Raw genomic sequence first — 26198 nt, forward strand, 5'->3', positions numbered from 1 at the left:
TAGACCCCCTTATAGAAATGCACCTGTCATGAAATGGTGGTTATCGCGCATCAACTACGTAGGCTTTGCATTGAATATCAGACGCATCGAAATGTGAAGTGGAAACACGTAAGGGGTGCATTCAGCCCCCTGATATTTCAAAAGGAGAAAATGTTGAAAGTTACGTTACTAACTAGCATCCCTGACTGATCCAACATTGAGAAACAGTAACTTACAAGGTAAAGATGTCATTGTGTTTACTGTGAAACCGAACGCCAGGTAGAGAAACGATGAGCTCGGTTTGAGAGTCAGCTACACAAGTCGACCAGTAGTAAATATTACAACCGAACAGCAACAACCGGTTGAAGTAATGATAACCGCCTACAACGATCCCCCTCTAAACGCACGCAGAACACAGCGATAAAATACATATAGACCGGCATCGATGATAATAACATTTCAACAATAACAACAAAACAACATCAGCAGCAGCAGCAACAACAATCACACATAGTATCCATCCATGATTGATATAGCACAGTACTATGTAGTGTTGGCAGTAGTGCATGTAGTGTAGTTGTAGGCCTACTCTCCTCCACGCAGGCGCTCTCTCGCTAAATAACAAAGAAACTGATGCTACACATTAGGCACATCTGCTCAGCACTCAGCAGTACAGCCGTCAGTCGTCTCACGCTGCTGCAATGCTGCTGCGACCACAGCGTGGCTATTGATTGCAGCGCAGATGCCACACTGTGTGGCAGCACTGTGATGGAAAGAGGGATCAAGAGGAAAAGACAGTGGTGGATCCAGGCTAGGGGGTGTTCTTGGGGGGTCTGGACCCCCCCAAAAAAATGTTGAGGTCCCTTACAATTCATCCTCCAAAAATCAAAATTAAGACTGAGCAACTGAAAAACACTTTGTGGTTGTGGCAATTAGCTGTTTTACCAATTCTGGGTGATCTATATGATTGGGAGAGTAGATATTGAGGAGAAAAAATTGAAAGGAAGGACAATCTTGAAGAGAAAATGAGAAAGGGCAGAAGGCATAAGTATGACGACTACGCGTTACGAATACCTCGGGTGGTGACGTAGAAATTTCAAGCGCAAGACAATACACGTTCATCCTACTTCAAACGATTGAATGTGTCTTTGAAACCGGAGATTTCAATCGGCGGGTGCTCGATCATACGCGGCGATACGACGCTAAATCCAGAGGAAATCGGGAAAGGGATTAACGCGCTAAGATTAAAACCCATTTTCGGACTGAAAACAGCGTTCTAATCGTTCGATTTTCTTGTCATGTTTATAGCGATAAAAATACTTTCGCAGAATCATCAGCCAGGAGTTGGATAGACGTGGAAGGAATAGTGTGGTCTTCGCCGATGTGGCTGAGAGCAAAAGGGAAGCGCGTCGACATTACGCGGAGACATGTATCATTAGCGTGACACTTACGACTGCACGCAATTCGTAATAAATTTGATACCATGATTCCGTGAATAGTGGCAAATTATGACAGCCATCGATTACAACGGTTTATAACCTACACACACTACACGATAAAACTGCTCTATAATCGATGACTACGATCAAATTCATACAGACAGACGCACACAAACACACACTAACACACGTACAACGCCAGTCAGTCATTCGAAATTGTTCCCGAAAACTGTAATAGTAGAGAGTAGCCACACTCTGACGTGAAGAATATATACCGTAACAAGACTTAACACAACAGACGACATGTCAGGTTAACGATGATCTCTAATCTACGACATTGTGGCTGCTGAGCTGCTGAAGTAGCAAGGCTTTCGATCCCCACAGACAATTTAAGCTCTACATTGGTGTAATCTTCAATTTTTCACATCAGCTCAAAATATATTCCAAAGCAATTATCAGCATTGATAGAATATTAATATCCATGCCCTGGTAGAGGGTAGAAGTCGTTTTACAAGGGTCAGCTCAGAGGGGTGGACGTAAAAATGAAAGGGGTGGCTGGCCCTCTAAACCGTGATGTGGAGAACACTGCCAATGAGAGTTTGAAACATTGTGTCTTTTGATATTAATTTTTGATGAATAAAATTCGCTTACAATCTTTTAAATTTTGTGTAAAGTGGGTTTTAACCTCAATAGGTTGGGCTAATATCGCAGATTTCGAGGATTTCTAGGTTGTGTGGACGAAACTGTGAAACATGAGCTAGAAAACGAGTTGCCTTAACTCAGCGTAATCTAATATTTTGGGACAGGGGAACTTTGACTTGAACTTGACGACTGCGATAATTTTCCGTAAACATGATAAGAATTTTCCATTCATCGAACAGAACGTCGTTAAATGAACTTTAACCTGTCGACTTAAAAAGAACGTTGTAGTACTCCGTGAAGAGGTTTTCCATTTTCCTCTGCGAATGAACTTCACTAATTCGAACTGATAATCGAGTAACCCCCCATCGGCGCGCTTCCGAAAGGATGAGGCTTCTTTCGTGGTCTTCTCAAAGTTTCGAGATTTCTCCTTCTAGGCAATCAATTCGATGAAATACAAATGAGAAATTTAAACAAATGAAATGATGAACACAATCTTGAAATCTTATGACAGATATTTAACTCATTCAAAACAGTTATCGAACCCTATATAGACTATTGATCAAATCAAAGTGATGATTACGCAACGGGTCGGACATATCGAAATTCAAGGTCAGGCCAAAAATTGATACTTTGTTCCTTGCTTAGCGTTGGCCGACCGACCCTGTGCATTATTTTTTTTTTAAATTCATGATCAAGCAAGCCATAACAGATCTGGCAGTTATATAAATGAACTGATTGAAAATTTTATTGCAGTTTACAAAATGACCCTGCCGATTAGGAAAAACAAGGTACCATCTCATTTCAGCCTTAATCGAAAAGTTATGAAAAAGAAAATATTTTCACTATCTGGATTTCGGATCGTACCGATTGAATCCCTCCTCAAAACGCTGATGTAGGCGATACATACGACCGCAGATAAAACGAAATCGATATTTCAACCGTATTGATTCACTACTCACTACGGTTACCGCAGCGATTGTATTTATTAAAGTGTATTAAGTTGATATCGAATGATTAATGGCTGCATGTGTAACACCTGTGCAACAGCGCGCGGGCGCGCAGGGAAACAATACAATACGTAAACTATATGAGCACATATATATGCATAACGCGGCGAAAATACGAAAAAATCTTAACAAAACAGCGCAATCAAATATTCATTGTATTTCATATACGTCAGTAGTAATATCGCTATGCGACCTAAAACGGCTTTATGCGTGGTCCGCGCTCCGCGCGAGAGAGACAGAGAGGGAGGGATATCGGCGAAATGAATCTTACGCAGAATTGAAAATCAATCCGTAAAAAGCCGGATGCGTAAACAGATCAAAATGTAAAACGCCGTTCCGCAAAAAGAGATGAACGATAGATACACTACGCGGTACGGTTTGTCTATATTTGACATCAGCCGAGTGGTTGCCCTCGCGAGATTTTTGTTTCCATGGCAGCACTCCCGATTAGCCTCTTGACACATGATGAAACACGCTGACGGAATGATCGCGCTCACTCACACGCGCGCGTCTAACATCGCTCTCGGGGACTAATACACTTTACAAATACGTAAATGATTTTTTTTTCTATTTGCGTATGCGCTGTGACAATCGTGTTACTGATTTATTTACTCAAAATAAAAAATTTAAAAAACGTGAACAACATAGGCAATGTTATTTGGAAACATGATTCTGTAGCGCGGATTTGATCAGCAGTCAGACCAGTTGCACAGTCATGACTTCGATCACTGACTTAGATTCAACCCGTCCCTGAAGAAATTCAAAATCATTGGGGCAACCATTCCAACTGTATCCCCACAATAATCATTCATTTATCCTGTCAACGTCCTCGCTTGACAGTGTCCGATTGCGTTCCGCTGCTCACACCGACACAAACCCTGGCCGCAGTTCGTTCATTGGTCTAATACACCGCCCAAGATTTCTTGGGCCGACAGGTTGCTGCTCAGTGGCCACCAGTCTAAGTATTAAGCAAATCAAATGTAGTGTTTTTTCAATAGCAGATTCACTCTTATCAATACACCTCAATGCATCTGATTGGCTAGATATATAGACTGGTGGCCGCTGAGTGATCAAGATTTTTTGGGCCGACATGTTGTCGTTCAGTGGCCACCAGTCTAGGTATTAAGCAAATGAGATGCATTGGAAATGCGGCCAGGGTTTCGGCACCGGCTTCGGCAGAAGGCAATCAGACCCAGGCAAGCGAGGATGCCTCTGAAGGGAAAGGAATAGTCTGATCGACATAAAGACAACACCCCGATAAAATCTACAACTAACGTAAGGATAACTTTTGATTTGTGAGTTTCTTGTGATATCGGTGATCACAACTAAATGATAATCACCCTTCTGAAGTTCATATCCATACAATGTTCGTGGAAATATTCCATGGTTCTAAAACGTAGTCTATGGTTTTCAGTAATTAGAACGAATCGCACTGCTTTTCAATGAGATAATGAGGTAACCGTTCTAATCAGACCCTGTTGACATACATCGTCTATTGGACCATGGACTCGAAAGAGTGCGCAATCGGACCTAGGTCTAAGTCCTGCAATGCCTAATAGTTACACAGTTATTGATTTGTCAGGCATTGTCTCATACAGAGAATTCGAATGATAGGCATTTAATGCAATACCAGTCTCGCAAATCACCTTTAAACGAAGTCAAGGTCAAAGTAGACCCCGTATCTCATTTTTCCCCATCCGAAACATGGATACATTCTTTTTCGATTTTCACGCATATTTGCTGCGTAATTGTAATTTTTTCTAACAGTATGGCGCAGTGTTGTGAACATGATATTGGATACGCGAATAAAAATATGCATATACATAGACGAATACATTTAAATCGCAAATGATGGTAATGAACGCGACCGACCGACATGTCGCTGAAAGCCTCGAGTATATATCAAATTCGATATTGACTGCAATCGTTCTCGTATCGAATATCAAAATGTGTGTTGCAAATTGAAGGACGCTTCCATCAATGGACGAATATTAAAAAGCAGTAAAATGTTCCGTCGGTTATCAAATCCATGGGAATCGGCCGGTTTTAAAGGTTAACGAATCCAGCTTAGAACAGCGTTCACAATGTATACGTCGCTTTTTGCGGAAATATCTACATTCTTTTTTTGACGCCGTTAAAACCGTTAGAATATCACTTCAATTCATTGATACCTAGTATGCGTTATACAAGGGTTCAGTGTGAGTTGATGTGCACTACGTCATTAATATTGGCGTTTCAAAATAACAATTATGATTGTGAATTTGGGCATTCATTTTGTAATTGAATATATATCATAAGTCTTATCTTTTATTCGATAAATTTTGATCATCATTTTGAGAGGATGTGCACTATGTCATCAATATATCGGGGGCTAGACGGCTGCAATTGAATTATCGATATATTCAAATCCAAAATAACTGTATCAATCCTTGGAATTATACAATTTATATTATATTGTAATAATAATATTATACTGTTATATTATATTCAACTTTTCAAAATTTTCTTCAACTGTTTAGCCTGAAATAGCTATAATTCCTAGATCGCAATGCGGTGTCGTGTGCCCTTATTTAGACATATTCTTCTTTCGTTGTCGAGGAATCAGTCACTTCCAATATGACTCAATTGAGACGAAGCAATTTAGTCACAAAAGAAATTTCGAATGTCCCCCTAGTTCATTTCCATCCGTCGCTGTCAAAGATGATACTTTATTTACATATAGGCCTAAGAGACACTTTCCTTTCGCAAAATACGACGCCTTTTAAGCTTTTGACAAATTAGGCCTGTGGTGAAATCACTTTTCAAGTTTCCGCCTGATGTTTGAGACTTGTCTAGATTTGTAAAAGATTACGCTAGTAAAAGTTTATCTGGTAATTATGTTACGCAAGTGAAACATTTTTATCGATTTTAAAAAAGAACTAGGAATATATATATATATATATATATATATATATATATATATATATATATATATATATATATATATATATATATATATATATATATATATAAATGATTTACTAAAAGGTGGGCAAGCGTGCAATGACTTCCTTTTCGGATTCAATGAATATCTTAAGACATTTAACGAATTCAAATGATTCCAGTTAACGAAATACATGAAATGATAATTTTCGGATACGTATTATTGAGGTTATTTTAAAAATACAGTCTGGCATGCCATCTAACGGTATAATCGTAGATTAGCCCGGGCGTCGAGGGTTAAAATCACTTCATTTCAAGCATACGGAGAACGATAATGAAACGAATGATTGAATCGAAGCTCACGATGATGAGCGATGAAATTTCATTTTCCACTCGCTCTTCGATACTTCAACGATACCGCCTCGTCGAGTTTACCAAATGTGAAATAATCAGCTCGGGGGAGGGGGTGGGGGCTTGCGAATATTAAACTAGCAGGACTTTCAATTCTATACGCAGGTCCGCCAATCTCTGGAAGTGCTATCAGTAACCAAATTGAAATTTTTATCAGTAATACTTCTTGAAATATTAAAGAAAATGTTCTCAGTAATCAATAGTAGGATCTTCGGTAACATCTTTCCTTATATTTGCGTCAAACGAATCAATTCAGCATTTCTCGTCATAGAAAAGTAACAATTACTGAAAATCAGCAACAGTTGGCAGCTATACGTACATACAAGTCGCAAAAATAGCATTCAGCATTTATCCGTGGGTTGGTTTCACGGACGGGAGTATCAAATTCATCGCTAGGGATCGACTACTCGCTGATCGTCGACTATATCATAACCGTAAAATGAAAAACCATGAAAATAATGGATACACTTTTTTTTGCCCAGGGTTCAGCTTCGCGAAACGCTATAATCAAGTCGTCGAAAACGCGAAAGGTTGTCATTAGTAACTGATCATAATTTTGTTTGCGCCACCGGCGGCCCCTAGGGTTCACGCGTAACCCAGTCTACGAAACTGGCACTCGCGACGAACACCTCCCTGGTATTATAACAACCACAGGGTTAAGTAGCTAAACCTGAGGCGCCTATACACAACTGGCGGTTAGAAATTCATTTTCTTAAAAAACATTCCCCGGGAATGAATTAATACCGGAGTGCCGGTTTTATAGACCACTATTATCTAAACCCGGCCGCTAAATGATTGAAAATGACCTTAGTTAACCCACGGGTTCAAGATAATACCCCAGTCAGTATCTTATCCATAAACCCAAGCCCATAATATTCAACTTCTCCCGCCCAACCTTTTTTTCAAAATCCAAATTACTATCGTTACTATCATCGATGCGCAAAAGTATTTCATCAAAAATGATGACTTCACAAATTTGGAATAACGTTATCATTGTTACATTTAATGCCAGCAGCCGCCGCCGATCATTAGGCAAATAAAAAGCGCACTGCTTTAAAGATGACGCGGCGGTGATAGCTGTGGTAGTGTTCGGGTGCGTTTAAACACTTTACCTGGATATTGATAGATGGGAGGCATTGTATACGGGCTCATAAAAAATCCATTAAATCCATTGAGCGCCATTGGTAGTAATAAAAGCAAACGACTGTACCGCTTCGTCGCTGCTGCTGCTACTGTAGCTGCTGCTGCTGCTGCAGCGATGATGATGATGACAGAAACTGAAACGTCAACGACTGACACCGAGAACCGTTTTCATTCAAAACATCCGCCCGTATGTACGTAATTTTATCAGCGTCGATGCACACACACTCGCTAAGATCCTTTAACGTTTCGAAAGCATTATACTATCTACGTATCATATGTCGCGCATATACAGTGTATTCCAGCGACACGGATTGACTAGCAGCCGCTGCTGCGGTGACAGCGGCTGACACACAAAAATATATTCAACGTCTGCCGACGATGAGTCCTCCTACCATATGTAGCAGCAGCGGCGGCGGTAGCGGAGGGTGCAGCTACGAGAGAGCATCGATCTTCCGTCGGAAAATTGATATAATTGTAGTACACGCCTAAAAAAAGCAGTCGCGATATACACACACACACACAACACTTCAAGCGTTTGCGGTTGTCGACAAAAACAACAACGCCGCGGTTGCTGGAATCATTACGCTCTCCATTTATATTACAGACGCGATTATTATTTATTTACGCCGATGATCATCATCCGTATACTACTACTACTGAGTCAGCGCGCGCATAGTAGAGCTACTATTACTACTACGGAGAGCGAGGTGTATCATCCGCGGTGGCTATAAACAGATTATTTGATACAAACGGAGCGGTAGCTCGGTAGCTAGCTCGCTCAGCTAGCGCATCGTTTTTCGAGGTAACTCCCGACTGGCTTCGAATGTACGTACTAGAAAACAGCGCCGTCCTCCGCGCATCACCAGAGAGAGAGATAGAGAGCGAGATATGATTTATCAGTCTAGCGCGGCGACTTTGACACCGAGAGCTGTTGATTGCGTCGTTGTCGTTGTCGTATTCCTGGATTAGATCTTGACGGCAGTTGTTGTCGTGTAGCTAGTCCGCGCGTTACAGCCGCCGCAAACAAGCGCGCACACGCACATTCCGAACACCCGCGCGCGCGCACACGCTGCTGCAGGTAAAATTAAATCAGCCCTCTATCAATCGACCAGAGTTGTAGCAGCTGTTGTATTCGTAAATATGTTCAGTCTCTCTCGGGAAAGAGAGGTTCGCACGTGGCGCGAGCGACAAAATCAATCGAAAACGAGAAAACACGATCGAGGAGAAAGACGATCAATCTATACGCGCACGACAGCGGCGACGGTGTCGCGAAGTTTCATCGCGGTACGACTGAGTTGATACTACTACACGGCAAAACACACAACCTCGCTACAGCAGCAGCAGCATCGTGTAGGTACCGGTACTGCAGTGACAATGATGACGATCATCGCTCATATCGATACCAGGCTTAATTACGCCGAGAAGAACCGAGAACAGCAGTTCAGCGTAAACAGGATATAATTGATTCGTCGTTGTCGTTTGATTCAAAAGTCGAATTCGCACTCCGCTCGTACGGAGAATGGAGAACGACTGCGTGTGAATATACGCACACCACCCACGTCACACACGAGATGGAATCACGCTAATTACCTCAATCCGACGTTAATTAATTAAAAAGGCCCGATGAGAAGAACGAGCGAGTGAGCGAGCGAACGAACGAGATTTTCTACCAAGAATTCGAACGGTGAAATTCCGCGAAACTGAATATGATGATTAACTGAGATTTCGAACCGTCAGCGCGTAAAGGACCGGCGCTAAGGTGACGTTTTTAAATAAATGATACGGGAAGAGAGCGATTCATTCCACATTCTGGATTCAGATCGCGACAAAAAACTATCCTGCACCTAAACAGGTGTCCAGGAACAGATTCCTTCTAATTGAAAGGGCTCAGTATTCATAGTTGTTCTCGTAATAGAAAAAAAAACCTCTTTACTTATTGTTGCTATATTGTCTTACTTCATTGAGCGCTTGCCGATTTAACGATATGATTCTATTACGTGTGACATGTTTACTAGCAGTAATGCGAATTCCCAACAATTCAAGTCATGCATGTGTCACCATGCATTTGAATAAGATTACCCAAATTGGCCAATTTTCCATTTAGAAATAGTCGAATTCACTTTCCTAATGACCAGTCATGCTTATTTGATTTGAGTTCCATAATGTGGCATCACATAGTTATAGGCCGAAGATCCAAACTGGTTAATGGTGCGCAGTATATATCGGAAACGGGTGCTTATAGCAGTGGCGGATCCTAGGGCCAATTTTGAAAGATTTCCAAAAAGGCAATAGGCTATTAGGCGCATTCCCTCAGTGAAATACTCCTATTTGTTGTTATTGACAAAATGAAAAAGGGCACTCAAAAAATATTTTGACGAACTTGTACAAGCCTCACACGTTGCCCTGAGTGATCCATCCTTGTATTGTAAGGCCTATGCAAGTACTTCAGCTCTTCGTGTTTCGAGAATTTGATCAGAGATTTCTACGCCGAGATCCGTCATACTGAAGAACTGCGCCACGAAATGTAATAAGATGACATCCATATGATAAGTGCAACATAAGCTGTTACCTTATGATGCCCAGAGTAGATTCATGAAATGATTACATGTCAAGAATCTATCAAAACTTTTTTCAATTCATCCTTTCGTCTCAGAATTAATCGCGCAATCAATTTATCCCACATCAACCATCTTTAACCGTAACATTGGTGTCATTGTGCGAAATCGTCAAGGAGAGACGACCACGGATCCGTGATAGCAGGAATCTTCAAGTTCAATTTATCGTCATTTAATTTTCAGTTTTGTGCCATTTTCAAATAACAAATGCTATCTTTTCATTTGCCGTTGTTGAAGTGTTCTATGCTAAAAATGACCAAGTTGGTAAATATGTACTTGCGACACTCGTTCGAACGCCTTCCATTCATTTACACTTTTGGCAATCTCGAGTGAAAACCATGTTGGATACTAGTAACAGATAAGAACATCAGGACCCAGTTTTATAGACTGGTATTAACTTTAACCTGGGGGTTAACTCAATTCATTTTCAATTTAGTTAACCCCAGGTTAAAGTTAATACCAGTCTATAAAACCGGCTCCAAGTTTATTGATGATTATCATATTTCAAACACATTTCAAGATATGGGGCCCAGGACCCAGTTTTACAGCCTGGTATTAACTTTAACTGGGGGGCTAACTCAATCCATTCTCAATTGAGCTAGCGCCTGGTTTAAAGTTAATATCAGTCCACAAAACCAGGCCCGGGCCCGGGATCATACAAAAATTTGTCATAACTCCCAATTAAATATCAATTCATCAAAACGTAGACGGTAAATAGTGGCGCGTTTGAATCGCGTGTATACAACACATTTCAACTCGTACGATAAATGCTTTCAACGCGCTAACGATCCACAATTTATGTTAAGTTGATTCTAAGTCGTACTGTAAATCAGTATTAACTCATACAGAGGGGGCTTTAAAAAGAATTCTGCGAAAGGCCTACCGATATTGTACGTATGCGCATATCAAATAAACATATAGCCTAGTTATGTTAGATATTTAGTTGCCAGTGTACAGTTCCAGAATCGAGACCTTTTAGCACTAGAGACAAATCATAGCTCATTTCACGAATTCTATAATCAAATCAAACACACCCATAGATAATTAAGTAGAAGCCTACAGTTGATGACCAAACCATTTATTTAAACTCCATCATCAGAGAACCCAACTCTCTCGGAGTTTAGTCGAAACGCTGAAACGTGTCAGAAAATAAACGGCTTAATTATCATTTGACATTATTATTATGCAGGTTTTTACTTATTAACTCTGAATGCCGTAATATCGGTCGGCCAGACACACCCATGCCTCTCCGGAACAAACATGATAGTTCGACTTACATTTAAACCAACAATAAAACCATTCAAATTGGAAACGAAAATCTCTGAAGGCATGGAAATCTAACAGGCAAAATAGCACTGGCGGCAACAATACCGTTCATCAATGAGCAATGATTAATCTATAGAACCACAGTCTCAGCACTCACATCAATTGCTTATATCATTTACATTAAAATCGTCTGAATGTACTCAAAAGTGATTTTCTAGGAGGTTGCCTCTCCAGAGGTGGAGATTTTCCAGCGGTAATAATTCAATGAACAACTTAAGTTATTACACTTTTTTTGTAAATGCGCAATTACCATCTAACATGTTTTCTTATTAAGGGCCGATCTTGATACAACCAAGTTTGGTATGTTGGAGTTCGGATAGATGATGGTCTAACGCATGAAATTTTACAACTTTATAGAATACATAAGTAATGATTGATATCAAACATTTTCCATAACGAAAAATCATTTTTATGCGGAATATTTGCCCGGAAAAATTGCTCATGTCGTAAGTTCCCAATTCTCTTTATTGCATCCACAGGATTCCCTCGAATTTTATTCCATTTGTATGACACATGGAAAATGGTGAAATCTAACTGATAGTGGCCAAATTCGGTATTATGGAAGACAACACAAAGAAATGAAGGCATTTTCCTATTTTTATGCCTTTTTTACCATTCGCTGTCATTCAGTGATTAAGAGGTAGCATGCATAACCGATTTTTGGGGATTCTATGAGTTGCGACGCGTTATAGCAGGCACCTAGACTGAATACAATCTTTACAATTATCTATAACATGAAGCACCTCGAACATTAACACAGCATTGAGCTATGCTTATATAAACAAAATAAATTGCTAGTAATCATCATGATCATTCATAAGATTCCTCCTTGTTCCAAAATGGCGCAATCAAAAAATGCGAGAAACTGCTGAAAATGGCACGTGGATGAGATTAATCCAAAAATCTCGGTTTGTTTTACATTTAAACACTCATAGGTCGCCAGCAACCATTAAGTAATGATTTCAAATTCAATGTACTCTTACCTGCTGGTTGATTCCCGACGCCTTCGGGATAAGATTTCTCATCCACAGTAGCTATTCTAGCAACAGATCTGTCGTCTTTTAATGATGAACTGCTCATCGGTTGGTCGTCAACCTGAAGAAATAAACAAGATTTGTCAACATCCTTACCCCCAAAATGATGTGATATAGCAATAGACCTCATGATAGTTTTATCATATTTGATTCAGGAGTCAGTTCATTTTTCACTCCAGTGAAACACGCTTATAGGCTATAGGGTCCCTACAAATCAGTCATTCCTTGGATATAAGGAGTTTTAAAGGAGAAAATTTCAAATTTGGGGGACGCGTCTGCATCATTTTCAGAACTCCTCCTAAATCGGTACAGTGTATCTTGGTAAACCTTTAATTCTGGGGTTTCGTAAGCAAATATTTATCCTAAACTGGGTTTCTAATTTGGTAATTGCTAATCGGGAAAAAACAAATCTTGGTCCCAACTGTACCAATTTAGGCATAGTTTACTGTACAACTACAAACTAGACAAAAATTTCTAAATGCCTATTACTCAAAATTAGATTCAGACCATAAAATGGAGTCTTTTTTCTCTCTTTCAAATGAATTAAGAAGACTTTATGGCAATCCTTCTCAATACAGTGTAAAATGGATATGAAAATGATGGTCTATTCAGACTGCACAGTTTCACTTGTATTAAGACCAAAGTGAAGTATGTCTTCATAAGATTAAGAGAAATATTCCCTAAACATCGATCCCAGACAAAAATAAATCGACTCTAGTTAAAAACGCAATATTTGTGCTAAAATCTAGTTTGATTATACCTTCTCAGTTTTGATTCCGTAATGTTCTAAATACTTCTCTTTGCGAAGTTTCGGCGGCAGAACGACGTCGGTCGGAGTTTGCTGTGTCTCGTGCGTCGTCGACGTATTGTGACGCGATTTCAACTTTTTCACGCAGATGACGCACACGACGACGATGATGCCGTCGTCCATGACGATTGCGCCGTCCGGCCGATTCAGCTCCTTCAGCTCGGGGTGGCGTTTCAGCGAGATCGCCTTCACGTTCTTGCGCGTTTCGATGCACGCGCACACGTAGCAGACGAACTCCGTCGTGTTGTACTGACGCAGCCAGCGATTATTGTCGCCGGGCTTCTTCGAGTTCTCGTACATGTGCCACTGCATAAGCAAACTGTGGTAGCAATAACGACAACACGACGCCGTACCCTGCGTCAAGATCGGCTCCGCGCCCGCCGCCGCCGACCGATTCACCAAGAACGGGAAAAACTGCTTCACCTCGGTCTGATATTCGGACTTCCCCTTTTCCGGATAAGCCGAGACGACGTGCAGCTTTTGCGCTTCGGTCTTCGTGCCGCAAACGAAGCAACAAGAGATCTTAACGCCTTTCACCTCGGCGCCGGACACAGACTTCTGCGTCGCCGCGTCGTTATCGTTATTATTCGCGTAGAAATTAAACGGACTCGCGATTGCTAGAAGGCCTTGATTCTGCTGCGCGGAAACGTTCGGCGACGGACTGCTGGATCCGATATGGATGTTCAACGGTTTTGTAACGTTGGCGTTGTCGGCGGCGACGTCGCTCGGTTTCATACGCGCTGCGTCGGAGGGTAGATTTCTATCTGACGATGCGCTATTCGGTAACGAGTACGTTCTCAGGTGTACGGGAATCGACGCGTCTTCGTTCGTGTGCCATTGGTGCTTCAACGAATTGTAGCACATACGACACGCCATCACTCGCCCGTCACCATCCATTTGTCGCGCCTTCGACGGCGTTTTCAAATTGAATATAAATGGAAAATACATCGGATCCATGACGCCTTTATACGGCGGTTTTGCGTAAATGATTTTCAGCGAATCGCGGTGGTAGACCTGTCCGCACAAAAAGCACGCCTCTTCGATTCGTTTCACGTTACTCTGCAGCGGACTTTCGGTGCCTTTCAAAGGCGACGAAGCGATGACCGTTTGCGCATGCGTCGGCGCCGAAACATTTCCGACGTTGTAAATTCGGTTTTCTTCGTTCGTGCTGGTGAGTTCGTAAGCCTTCCACTGCGTCTGCAGCCCGTTCCAGCACGAGCCGCAAACTCTCGTCAGGCCTTGTTTACCGAGCGCCATCGCTCCGGTCGGCGGCTCGATTTTTTCCAAAAACGGGAAATATTTAACGGCGTCCGTTTGTTTACGGGAATAAACGAACTTCCCCGACGTCGACGGCGCCGTTTTTCCGCAAGTATAGCAAACCATCGTGCTAGCCGATTCTTCACTTGGCGCGATACCCGCTTCCGGGTAACCGTTTTGCGCGCTAGGTTTTGACGATTTCAAATTACCGGTAAGATCCATCGCGCCCGAACTGTCGAAACTATCAGAGTTAACAGGCGCTGACTGCGACTGATTAGTAACGTAGCCGTCATCGCCGACCTCCGTTTTGTAGGTCATCATGCCGGGCACCTGATTTGACCGTCCCTGGTCGTATTGGTTGTACGGCGACCGGTGGTGATGCAACCCGAATAGTAATGCGGCGTATTCACCTTGAGTATTCATTTCGGCGCCGGTGTAAAGTCCATCGTCGGCGCGTTTTAACCAATATAAACGTTTTATTGGCGGCGTCTTAGTCCGTTCGAAACACTCCCACTGCTGGTTCAGAAAACTGAAACAGACCTTACACGACGGAATCAAGCCGCCGGGCCCCGGTTTTTGGCAGCCTTTCGGTGGATCATGGTGTTCGAGAAACGGAAAATACGAACCCTTTTCGCGAGGTTTTATATGCAGAGTCGAGGTAGCCCCTAAGCTACCGCAAACAAAACACACGACTCTACTCATACTGCATAGCAAATACTGGCTTCAGCGCACGAGTAAGGCTGAATACTTGAAAGATTCGGTGGTCCCTTGTAGATATCATTTTGGTTTATCTGAAATACGTTAATAAAGTTGAATCAATCACGGCTTTTAATCCACTAATACGTGTATTAGACTGAAATCTACTTTAATGCAAAATGCAAATGATATATACTGATGAATGTATGATAAGGCTTAGCATCAGTGCTGTGGATCCCTAGCCTAAATATAATTAAAATCATAAAACATAGTCATAGGCAGTTTGCTGTAGGCCTAGGCCCTCTGTAATGTAGCCGTTTGTATATTTACAATTACGTAATCATCACAGGAACTTTAGCGATAATTTATTACAAACATCTGATCCAGGGATAACCCTAGTTTGGATAACAGCCAATGTTACCACTCTCGGCTACAATGGCTACATGGGCATAGGTAGTCCGGCATTGGGATGCCTAATTTAGGTTCATTCCACTACTGAATCAGTGACATCATAGGCCTAATCATAAAATACACGAATACTCAATTTCATAGATTAGAATTGCTTTTCCACCTTTGTAAAGATCACTCAGTGTGACCCTTTATATCGTATTACAGTTAGCTATCAGTTAATTAACCCCCACATTGTTACAATGTAATTAATAAGTGTTCCTTTTGCTATCAATCAGAGCCAAGTTTTTATCTTTTGTTTCTGACTGTTAACCAACACATAGCTGAGGCTATACCAGCTACTTAAGGGTCACACTAGAAACGTCGATCTACGAAAGAAATTGGGAAATATTCGGGCCGTTTTTCCATCGGTTCCAAAAAAGTTTTTTGACAGAAATTTTTAGAGGCAATTTAATTTAGGCCCGATATATGTGTCCTTTAAATTCAACATACCACATTGAATCGGTTCATTTTCATCGTCAACATTACAGGGTTCATAACAACGCGTTTATATTAGCTGAGACCGGTTTTAACATGGTTTAAATCGTTGATTTGTCGTATTAGTCACATCAGAGGAAAACACAAAGGCTACTACAAATCAATTCAATCCAATCTTTATTTCAAATCGATCGATAATTCTAGAGTAGTCGTAAACATGCCGCGAGAGGCTCCGAAATCTGAGTGGACTAAAACTAAAAATCGAGAGCGACATTAAAGAAATATTTTGGTATTTCTTATGTAATGAATGAGTTTTCGATCTTACGTAAGCACCACAACGTTAGAACCCTACGGCCTAAGAAAAAAGAATTATATAGCCTGGTATCGCCCTGTGATCATGACTTGCATTTTTGGCACAAGAAAAAGCTTTGTTTTCCCCATCTAATAATAGACTAAAATGAATGAATAGTAACGTTAGAAATAGAAGCCACGACTCAATATCGAATTAAAACGTAACCTTTCGATTCAGTTCCTAAATGGCCGAGACATAATATCGAAAATGCATTTGCACGTGACAAATGAATATTGACCAAAGTCCAAAGAATTATCAGGATTCGAACCTGCTTGATTCGCCAGTAACGACTACGATTGGATGAGCACTATCCAATCACGCGTTGCGTATGCCGGCACGGTGCGTATAAAACTGAGTGGCTTGACTAACTCGTCCTCTGTTTCAGTAAAATCCTTTCGGTATCTGGATCTACGAGTTTGACAACTGCTGCAATATGTCTGGTGGTGACAAGAGATACAAAGTTGGTAAGTGAACTGAATTGAATTCTTGATTAGTCCGAGGAATTGCACAATTAAATTTCAATCAGCCAGGTGTGCTTTGTTAAAAAAGGTAGAGGTAAGGAGCAGAGAAGAGACGCCTGGCCACACACACAATAACACTCAACTCCTTGTTTTGGGCCTGCCCTGACTGACTGTCAAGTTGTGACAGGCCAAATTCGACAACCACTGTATTGTAAGCTTATAGGGCCTATGCTTAATCAAAGTTAGTTTATTATAAGCTTGCTGGCTTTATAATTTGTAGCCATCAGTCCTCTCTTTAATTTGCTTAATAAAAATTTCCAAATTTTGAATTTTTTAAATTATAGTTTTGCATTGATATTAGAACAAATAAATTGCCCTACCTGGGTAAAAATTGTAGGCCTATACTGTAATAATTGTATACCGGTAATGCGCCATAATTGCCATACAATTACCAATGAATGTAATGTCTAAAATGCAATTTCATCTCCGTTTTGCAGCTGATATCAGCCTCGCCCCTCAAGGACGATTGGCTATCGAAATTGCTGAAAATGAAATGCCTGGTTTGATGTCGCTGCGAAAGAAATACGGAAAAGAAAAGCCATTGAAAGGAGCTCGTATTGCTGGTTGTCTTCACATGACGGTCCAAACTGCTGTTCTCATCGAAACGTTGACAGAACTCGGTGCTGAGGTCAGTCTGAGTCATATTCTACGATCCATTCTTATTAGGTTTCATTTTCGATAGTCGGCCCTACTTGATGTTTGGATATTGATTAAGTAGACTGAAGTGACCTCAATATTAGATTAGCCGGTTGGTTGGTGTCATCTCTCTGCTGGAAATGTCATTTTGATAAATTGCTAGCCCTACGTGCTTATCTAAATGCAAGAATGGAATAGTAGTGAACTGTCACAACACCTATAGAGGTATTGTTATCAATAAGTTCATAAAGACGAAAGCACATTCTCCTGTTTCATGTTGTACATTCAGTAAATTACTTGTACTGAGTTAATTTCCTGAAATGTCTTTGTGTAATAAATTTTAGAAGGCTACAGTATTACATGAAGTAACTTGTAGTGTTTTTGGTGTTTTCCTGCATAGGCGAATAGAATGATCACCCTTTTCATAAAATGTATTGACATGCACTTGTTTACAAATTGACATTTGTGTGTATTCTTAATTCCAGGTGCAATGGTCAAGCTGTAACATATTTTCAACCAATGACATCGCGGCAGCCGCTATCGCTGCCACTGGCGTTCCAGTTTACGCGTGGAAAGGTGAAACCGATGAAGAATACATGTGGTGCATCGAACAGACTTTGGTATTCAAAGATGGCCAGCCATTGAACATGATCTTGGATGATGGCGGTGATTTGACCAATCTGGTTCATGAAAAATTCCCACAGTTTATTACTAGTAAGTTCAAAGAGAAAAAAACCGGGTGGCTTCTTGCCTGGAATTCAGGGATATCAGTGTTATATATTTTTTTATATTCCAAAATGTCTGGGAATTTTGGAAAAAAGCTTCAAGTCAGGGAAATAAGTTGAAATTGCTAGATCCTGTGAATCAAACACTTTAGACTGTGTTAATTGATTGAATTCTTAGCTGATCAAAGTCAAGGATAATTAAGTGCATAGTCTGAGAAAAGTCAGGGGGAAGCAAGTCAACTATAAGTGGCCACCCTGAAAAAACTTTGCTTCGAGTGTTGGACGTCTTTGATGCATTGTGATTTGATCGTTATTGCAACTTCTAAACGTTATTATTCTACAGACGTTAAGGGTGTTTCTGAGGAGACCACCACTGGTGTACACAACTTATACAAAATGTTCAAGGAAGGAACATTGAAGGTGCCCGCCATCAATGTCAATGATTCAGTCACTAAGGTAAGAAAGGACACTTCGGTTAATTGAGCTAATCGGTGAACCGGCTGTTTATAAAATTATCATTTCTGATTCTCTTACCTGGTTCTGTTTGTAACAGTGGAACCTCGTTACAACGAACTTCTGTTAACCAGAAAATATGTTCGTTGTGACTGATATAGTTCGTTATTTGGGACAGAATTGTAGGATTGAAATAACCGATAACTCGTATCAGAGCACATAATAACGAGGTTCCACCGTATTGCTGCCAGTATTTGCGATTTGCTTCAATTGCTATTCATGAATTAGTTATATTAATGGTCGATTCTAAATCATGCTAGTCACTTGTTAATGATTATGAGACGAAACTATTGGAAATATTTCTTTTCTTGTTTTCAGAGCAAATTCGACAATTTATACGGTTGTCGTGAGTCATTAGTCGACGGTATCAAGCGAGCTACTGATGTTATGTTGGCTGGTAAAGTTGCAGTAGTCGCTGGTTACGGTGATGTCGGAAAAGGTTGCGCCCAGGCTCTTCGCGCTTTCGGCTCGCGTGTTCTCATCACCGAAATCGATCCAATTAACGCTTTACAAGCTGCCATGGAAGGTACGTATAGTCGACCTGGGCGATACAACACTCATTTGAATTTTACAATTGTTTACACCAATAGAATGCACACCATAAACTCAAAAAATTAATCTAATCAGTTAACCCTTTAACTGGCAAGTATTCTTCGGCCTGAAACTGTTTTTGTACCAGGTAAGGGAAAAACTATTACCGGTACCTCTCAGTAGATATGAAGGTTAATGATATAGAAGTATACATTTTCGGAAAGCTCTTTTCGCGAGCTTTCAAGTGATACCGAGTTGACCAACTTTGTGAGATCACCTTCAGATGACCACCCTGGTCAGAGACCACACTTGATTCTTCATTACTATATCCAATGCAGTCTTTCGTGTATTGCACCATTACTACTCGGACAATCGTCTCAACTTCAGAAATCTGACTTGCATGACGCATGGTTTTCTACACGGCTTAATAGATGCCAGTTGTATGATGAATCACTCCTACTTTGCTAGACATCGTCGGCTGGTGTCGCCATCTGCTCACAGGAAAATGAGTTGGAATGCTTCACAAATATCAATACCGGACTATTTTCACTATACCAAGTCTATTAAAATCAATTGTTAGCTATTCTTTATGGGTGTTTGCAGGTTTAAGGGTTTTGAATATGTTTTGTTTGGGTCATATGTTGAATGTTTTAGCTACTGTGATGAGTAAAGATATATTGGCTATGATAAAAGTGATTTTTCATCAGTAGTTCAAGGTACCAGGTATGTTTGTTTCTAATGACCGTGTATCGAAATTGCGCTGCAGGTTATGAAGTCACCACCATCGACGAAGCCATTAAAGAAGCCCGCATTTTCGTCACTGCCAGCGGATGTAAGGGTATCATCGAAGCCCATCACTTCGAACAGATGCTGGACGACTCGATCGTGTGCAATATCGGTCATTTCGATTGCGAAATTGATGTCGCCTCTTTGAAAGCTATGGCCAAAAAGTGCGATGTTGTCCAACCACAGGTTTGTAATATTCTCTTTCGTTTGCAAGGCGTTTTGACAAAATCCGTCTAATCTTAAATTCTTAAGTCTCAATTCATTTGTTTGTATCCAACAGGTTGAGAGATACACACTGCCCAATGGTAATCGTGTCATTCTGTTGGCAGAAGGCCGTTTGGTGAACTTGGGATGTGCCCACGGTCACCCGAGCTTCGTCATGAGCAACTCTTTCACTAACCAGGTTCTTGCCCAAATTGAGCTGTGGACGAAACCGGAAAGCTACAAAATTGGCGTATTCTTCCTTCCGAAGAAGGTAAGTTAGATCCCAATATTTGATTTTCCTTCCAGAAACTTGGTATTATGTCAGGGTCCCTACGACTACTTGATTTGTTAAAAACTTGTTCTAAACAGAAAATGCTTTTTGAGATGCTTGAAACTCCTTTAGAGCAAATGGCCAAAACTCCTTAAAGAATTCTTCAATTTTGGGAAATTGGCCATTAGAAATGTTTGTATTGTATGTGAAAACCACCAAATTAAGTGTTTACTGAGATAAACTACTGATTTAAGAGGAGTCTACAGTAATTGGGATATGAAAGCGATGCAGACACTTCCTTGAAATTTGAAATTTACTCTTTTTAAAACTCCTTATATCCAAGAATGTAGGGACCCAGAATGTGTCCTTTCTTACTTTGCACATTATCCTACGCGCTTTCCTCGGATGTTTTTTGCTCCCATTCATTTCACCCGCATGTTGTTCTTTACTCCTCAGCTTGATGAAGAAGTCGCAGCTGCCCACTTGGAACATCTCGGCGTCAAACTGACGAAGCTGTCCGAGGACCAGAAAGATTACTTGGGACTACGATCAGTTGATGGCCCGTTCAAACCAGACCATTACCGATACTGAAAAGTTTTTCTGTCAACAGAAGCACCTAGTGGACGATCTATTAAAACTAATTCATTCGCAGTTGAAAGCGTTCGAACAATTACCAGACGCAGGTGCCAGAATCTTGGTTTTAGCGGCTTGTGATTACAAAAACCGAGCTAATAATTTAGATCGTACAAGGAAAAAATTTATCTAGTTCTTTACATCATGTTGTAAATGGCCATTGTTCGTTTTTTGCCTGTTACATCATTCCATATCGAGTTACATGTGACTATCGAATATATTTTTGGGTAAAAGAAGATTAATGTACACATAAATGTGCTGGTTTTTAACTGTTCAATAAATTTACTCAGAAATTTTCTCTAATGGTTTGCGTATTGCTTTGATGTTTTGCTGTTTGATATTTTGCGAGGAAATTATGGTGGTCTTTAGTGGAATGACCACCCTGGGACTGGTTTCCTGCCTTTGGTAGAAGCGAGTTGATACATGTGCGCGATCGAACCTCATTACAACAAACTACAGAATATATTCAACCGATGGAATTATTAAAATTTTCCTATTTAGGAAAAAATCACTGGTTAGTAATAACCGGTAATATTTGTTGACTGGTCATGTTATAACGGTGTTCCACTGCAGTGCCGTTGTAGGCAGTACCATAGTGTAACTGAAAATTGAGGAATGGACCACAGAAGATAATTGATGAACGTTCTGTGAAACTAGACCTAAATTGAAAAACCTGACTGATGTAGCCTAGACGCGGAGTGCAACTTCGTCATTACGACCTCGGATATAACGGTTATTGCAAACCTAGAATTTCAGTTATGACGAACAAACGGCTATTATCTGGCCTGAAGTTCGTTATAATGAGATTTCACATGGATACGGCCAGGCCAGCTTCTCGACGTTTTCTTCTTTTATAAGTAAAAATAGAATACAATCGGACGGGTATAAGACTCGTGTTATTAGTGTCGGGTATATTTTTACGATCGGTGCCGTGGTCAGAGCGCTCGTTGTGTAGTTCGGCAGATGGGCTAGGACTACACACAAATCTTTTGGGTGGGTCATTAGTTTATGCGTATCTTGGTATTTATTTTTCAAATATCAAAAATCATTTTGATGGACTTCGTAGTCTTGAGAAGTATCTTTTTGAGCATGAATCCTGATAATTTCTGTTATCTCTTTTATTTTATGACACCGTTTTAATCCTGATTTGCACAATTTCAAAAATGAAAAAAAATGTTATCATATAAACAAGAACAGCCAGATTTCCACAGCAGAAAATTTCCTAATCAATAATTTGAAATTCAATATGTCTAACAATGTTTTGTATTACTGTAATCGGTGAGTTATTGATATACGTATTACGAGCTATAACTTAGCTTCCCTTTCGCTACGGATTGTCGAGAGGGGTTCTGATGCAGATGATTCGAAAATAATATTTTTCAGTCTTATTTCACATATCTTTTTCACCTCTTCAATACCCGTCAGTATTTCGGTAATTTTGTCATTTTTCACTCGGGCCTCTATACCGCTTAAGATAGCATTCTTTTTATTCTGCTTGGCACAGATGACAAAAGGGAAACCAAACTTCTCTCTGTAACTACCATTATGGTTGATCAAGATGTGGCGTTCTTGTTCGGTTAGCGAGTGGAGACCGGCAGCATTTTGTTCATCAGTTGACTCCGAAGAAAGCAAGCCGGATTGCGCCACTTTCCCAGCCAAATCTGGATGCAAGCGAAGCACACCCTCTTTACCTGGCAGAAATAAGAAAATTGGTAATGATCCTGTATTCAAACGGAATTCAGAACTATTCTTTTTAACATGGCATTCAACCAGCATGCCTAGTTATGATGAATAGCAATACAAAAGAATCAATGACCTTTTCGTTAAATATCTTTAACATATAATGGCTGGTATCTCTAGGCAGAACGTGATTGTACATTTAAAAAGGACGATAACATTAGAGAATATTGCTACTGATTCTTAAATTAGTTATAAATCGGTGGCTTTAATGTCACTCTATTATGGAATACCTCAAGGGCCATACGACTTACGAGTTACGTTTTACGACTTACGAGTTACGTTTTACGAGTTACGATTTACGTTTTACGAGTTACTTATACATTTCCTTGAATATTCGTTACGACTTCCGTTTTATGAGTAAGTTTTACGAATTACGAGTTACGATTTTTACGAGTTAAGTGTTGGAGTTTCGGTTCGCAAGAGTTCAAGGACAGTGGCCACGTGGTAGGTATTTCACTGTGTGGGTGGATGTAATTATTAGACGAATAACTGTAACGATGATGGATGGCTGTATGCAGCCCAGTGTTTTCAAAAAATAAATAAATTTTTTCTAAATTGATGAATCTTGTTCTAATTATCAAAATCATTTCCAGCTAAGATCTATTGAAATATCGTCTATTAAAATCATCGTGCACGTAACGGGGCAGTCATCAGTCAGTGTGAAATGTATTGTCAGCATTTAATAGATTTTGAGAAGGTTCGCACAGCAGATGGCCAACACGCAGATTTTCTGCCCTGTAATAGACCACTGCAGTCGAGATTGATTCACTATGTACAATAAATTACTCTTATTATGCTGTTTGAAATGACAATTCGACTTCATTTTGAAACCCGTTCTTTGAATAACGCGCTTCGGATATCCGAAGCCAATTAGTGAAAAACGTGTAATTCGTAAAACGTAAGTCGTAAAACGTAATTCGTAAGTCGTAACGTATTGTAGGAAATGTATTAGTAACTCGTAAAACGTAAATCGTAACTCGTAAAACGTAACACGTAAGTCGTATGGCCCTTGAGGTATTCCATAAAATTGCGAAAATTGATACGGTGTTTCTTGACATTCTCCGCGTAGTAGACGCTATAGTCTCGGAGACTAAATCGCTCATGTAGACGAGACTTGCGGACTTACCCGATAGCGGTAGCTCGTCTATGAAGGCACATACGAGTTGATGTATGTGATCAACATTTCTGAAAGGTCTGTATGAATATATCGCTGCTGAGCATAGTTGACAAAATTCGACGATGTTTCCGAACACTTCTATAAAGCGATCGGCATCAAATCGATTCACCTCCTCGATCGAATACATGCGTGCTACTTTTTCACTAAATACCGACAGTGAGAAATAAACTGGTTTATACTACCGGTATATCGTGTACATAAATTACAATTAATCTCTAGTATACGAACATTCGTATCAAATAAGGTCACCGGTGGTTTTCGACTTAATCAACCAGGCCTCACCGGTTCATTCTTGTTCGGGTTCTTGTTTGGCCGATGTTTCGAATGTGATGATCGTTTTTAAGCGAGCCGAGTAAAATCCTGATAAAATTAAACATGTAAAACATCGTTCTTGTTTTATCTGTACATCAACTTTAATTTCTACCTGAAGCGCATTATATACGTAGATATATATATAATTAAATAATATCCTATATAAATACATTTTTCTATTCATATATAATATGTGTATTAGGTTCATCTCGTTAATTTGCAGCGGAAGGAATTAATGTTCTACGTAAGATAATCCAGCAAAAATTAACAGAAAAATAATATACTTTTTCTGGGTTCCTTATGAATTCTAACAATCATATTCGAACAATACACGTCAAATCTAGAGGTTTAGATTTTATATCATTTACTGTTTAGATTTACACATCCATAGTGAACGGATTAACTTTTCGATAAAACAGAGATATTCATATATAATGCGTGTGATAAGGTTAAGACTATGACACGTGACCACGTATATATAGCTTATTGCTTTCTATTAAAATGGCACCTTATATGCGAGATGGGTTTCATTTTAAGATTTGTTATATGTACTCAAATATCCATATCGATTATGATATCCAGGACCCAGTTCCTGATGAGTCGTGAGTTGAAATTTGACGCAAAGTAAACTCATCGAAAATGTACAGCGGCGGATCCAGGATTCCATGGAGGCGGGTGCACAAAAATTTTTTTCAATTAGATGCGCGGAGACGCGTTCTGGGCACGATCAGAGTATGAAACGACATGAACGATGTAGGACTGCCGTAAAAAAAGCGCTGGTAATTGTAAACGAAGACATAAGCTTACGCATTTTCAGGTCGTTCTCATGAAAAGGTCAGTTCATAAAAAATTAGCGAGGACTTTAGGGGGGTACACGTGGCCCCTGTGCACCCCCCTGGATCCGCCGCTGATGTACTAATTTTAAATCTTACCGAAAATACATACCTCGTTATGTATTTTTCCTCTTACTCGCAAACTGTGGAACCGAATCCTGTCGATTTCATAAATATCGACGTTTTTTTGTAATCACAGCCCACTCGTGTTATTATAGACATAACTATGTATACGGGAAATTCAAAGATATCACAATTTTATCACAATAACGTTTGATAAACGACTTAAAGATTATCAAGTTCATCATCGGTGTCAAACCCCGTTTTTAGTCACCGATCATTTGACTATCGAATACGTAATGTTTTCTTCTAATGAATCGAACAAGATTCAGATATGCTCAATAAAATGTATCAATTGGGGATTCTTCGAATAACAAGAGTGAAAACAAATCCCATGCACCTTAAAATATCTATATGTATCTGATTCAAAAATTTAATTGATGTTTATTACCGACAATGGATGGTGACTGCATGTTGGTCACAGCCGAAACAGTTTCCTCCAATTTCAACACGGGCGTCACCAGCGGGGGTCGGAGGTACCCCCTTTTTAGATCAAAGTTCTGCATTTTTTGGTTCCACCTTTTGTTTTCTTTTCATATTCCGGAAATTCAATAGATATATTTTGCTTTAAAAGCTCCAGAAAACGCCCGTTTATAAGCTCCGAATTTCAAAAATTATTGGATTATTTACGAAAATTCAAGCAATTTCAAGGATTTGGAAATGCTCGTTTGCCTTCGGCG

At 40.1% G+C, this 26198-nt stretch overlaps 3 protein-coding genes across 4 annotated transcripts in view; 1 reads left to right on the forward strand and 2 right to left on the reverse strand.

The window, feature by feature from the left end:
* Positions 1–16305, reverse strand: part of LOC141902586 (uncharacterized) — a 29843-nt gene extending 13538 nt beyond the window's left edge. For both annotated transcript variants that reach the window (XM_074790390.1, XM_074790389.1), the window contains exons 1-3: positions 16180–16305; positions 13279–15374; positions 12468–12579 (exon numbers count right to left, since the gene is read on the reverse strand). In XM_074790390.1, coding sequence (XP_074646491.1) covers positions 12468–12579; positions 13279–15285 — 2119 coding nt within the window. In that variant the 5' untranslated portion in view covers positions 15286–15374; positions 16180–16305. The remainder of the gene's footprint in view (positions 1–12467; positions 12580–13278; positions 15375–16179) is intronic.
* Positions 16306–16838: 533 nt separating this feature from the next.
* Positions 16839–21639, forward strand: LOC141901357 (adenosylhomocysteinase-like). Its single transcript, XM_074788550.1, has 8 exons — positions 16839–16980; positions 17475–17665; positions 18159–18387; positions 18742–18854; positions 19230–19437; positions 20209–20414; positions 20509–20703; positions 21160–21639. Exons 1-8 carry the CDS (start codon positions 16950–16952, stop codon positions 21292–21294), a joined length of 1308 nt encoding a protein of 435 aa, XP_074644651.1. The 5' UTR covers positions 16839–16949; the 3' UTR covers positions 21295–21639.
* An 813-nt stretch (positions 21640–22452) lies between these two features.
* LOC141902329 (2-oxo-4-hydroxy-4-carboxy-5-ureidoimidazoline decarboxylase-like) lies at positions 22453–24464 on the reverse strand. Its single transcript, XM_074789999.1, has 2 exons — positions 24203–24464; positions 22453–23027 (listed from the first exon to the last, which is right to left on the reverse strand). Exons 1-2 carry the CDS (start codon positions 24378–24380, stop codon positions 22642–22644), a joined length of 564 nt encoding a protein of 187 aa, XP_074646100.1. The 5' UTR covers positions 24381–24464; the 3' UTR covers positions 22453–22641.
* Between the last annotated feature and the right edge of the window lie 1734 nt (positions 24465–26198).

The sequence above is a fragment of the Tubulanus polymorphus genome, chromosome 3, assembly GCF_964204645.1.
Source record: "Tubulanus polymorphus chromosome 3, tnTubPoly1.2, whole genome shotgun sequence".
In the NCBI taxonomy this organism is placed as follows: Eukaryota; Metazoa; Nemertea; class Palaeonemertea; order Tubulaniformes; family Tubulanidae; genus Tubulanus; species Tubulanus polymorphus.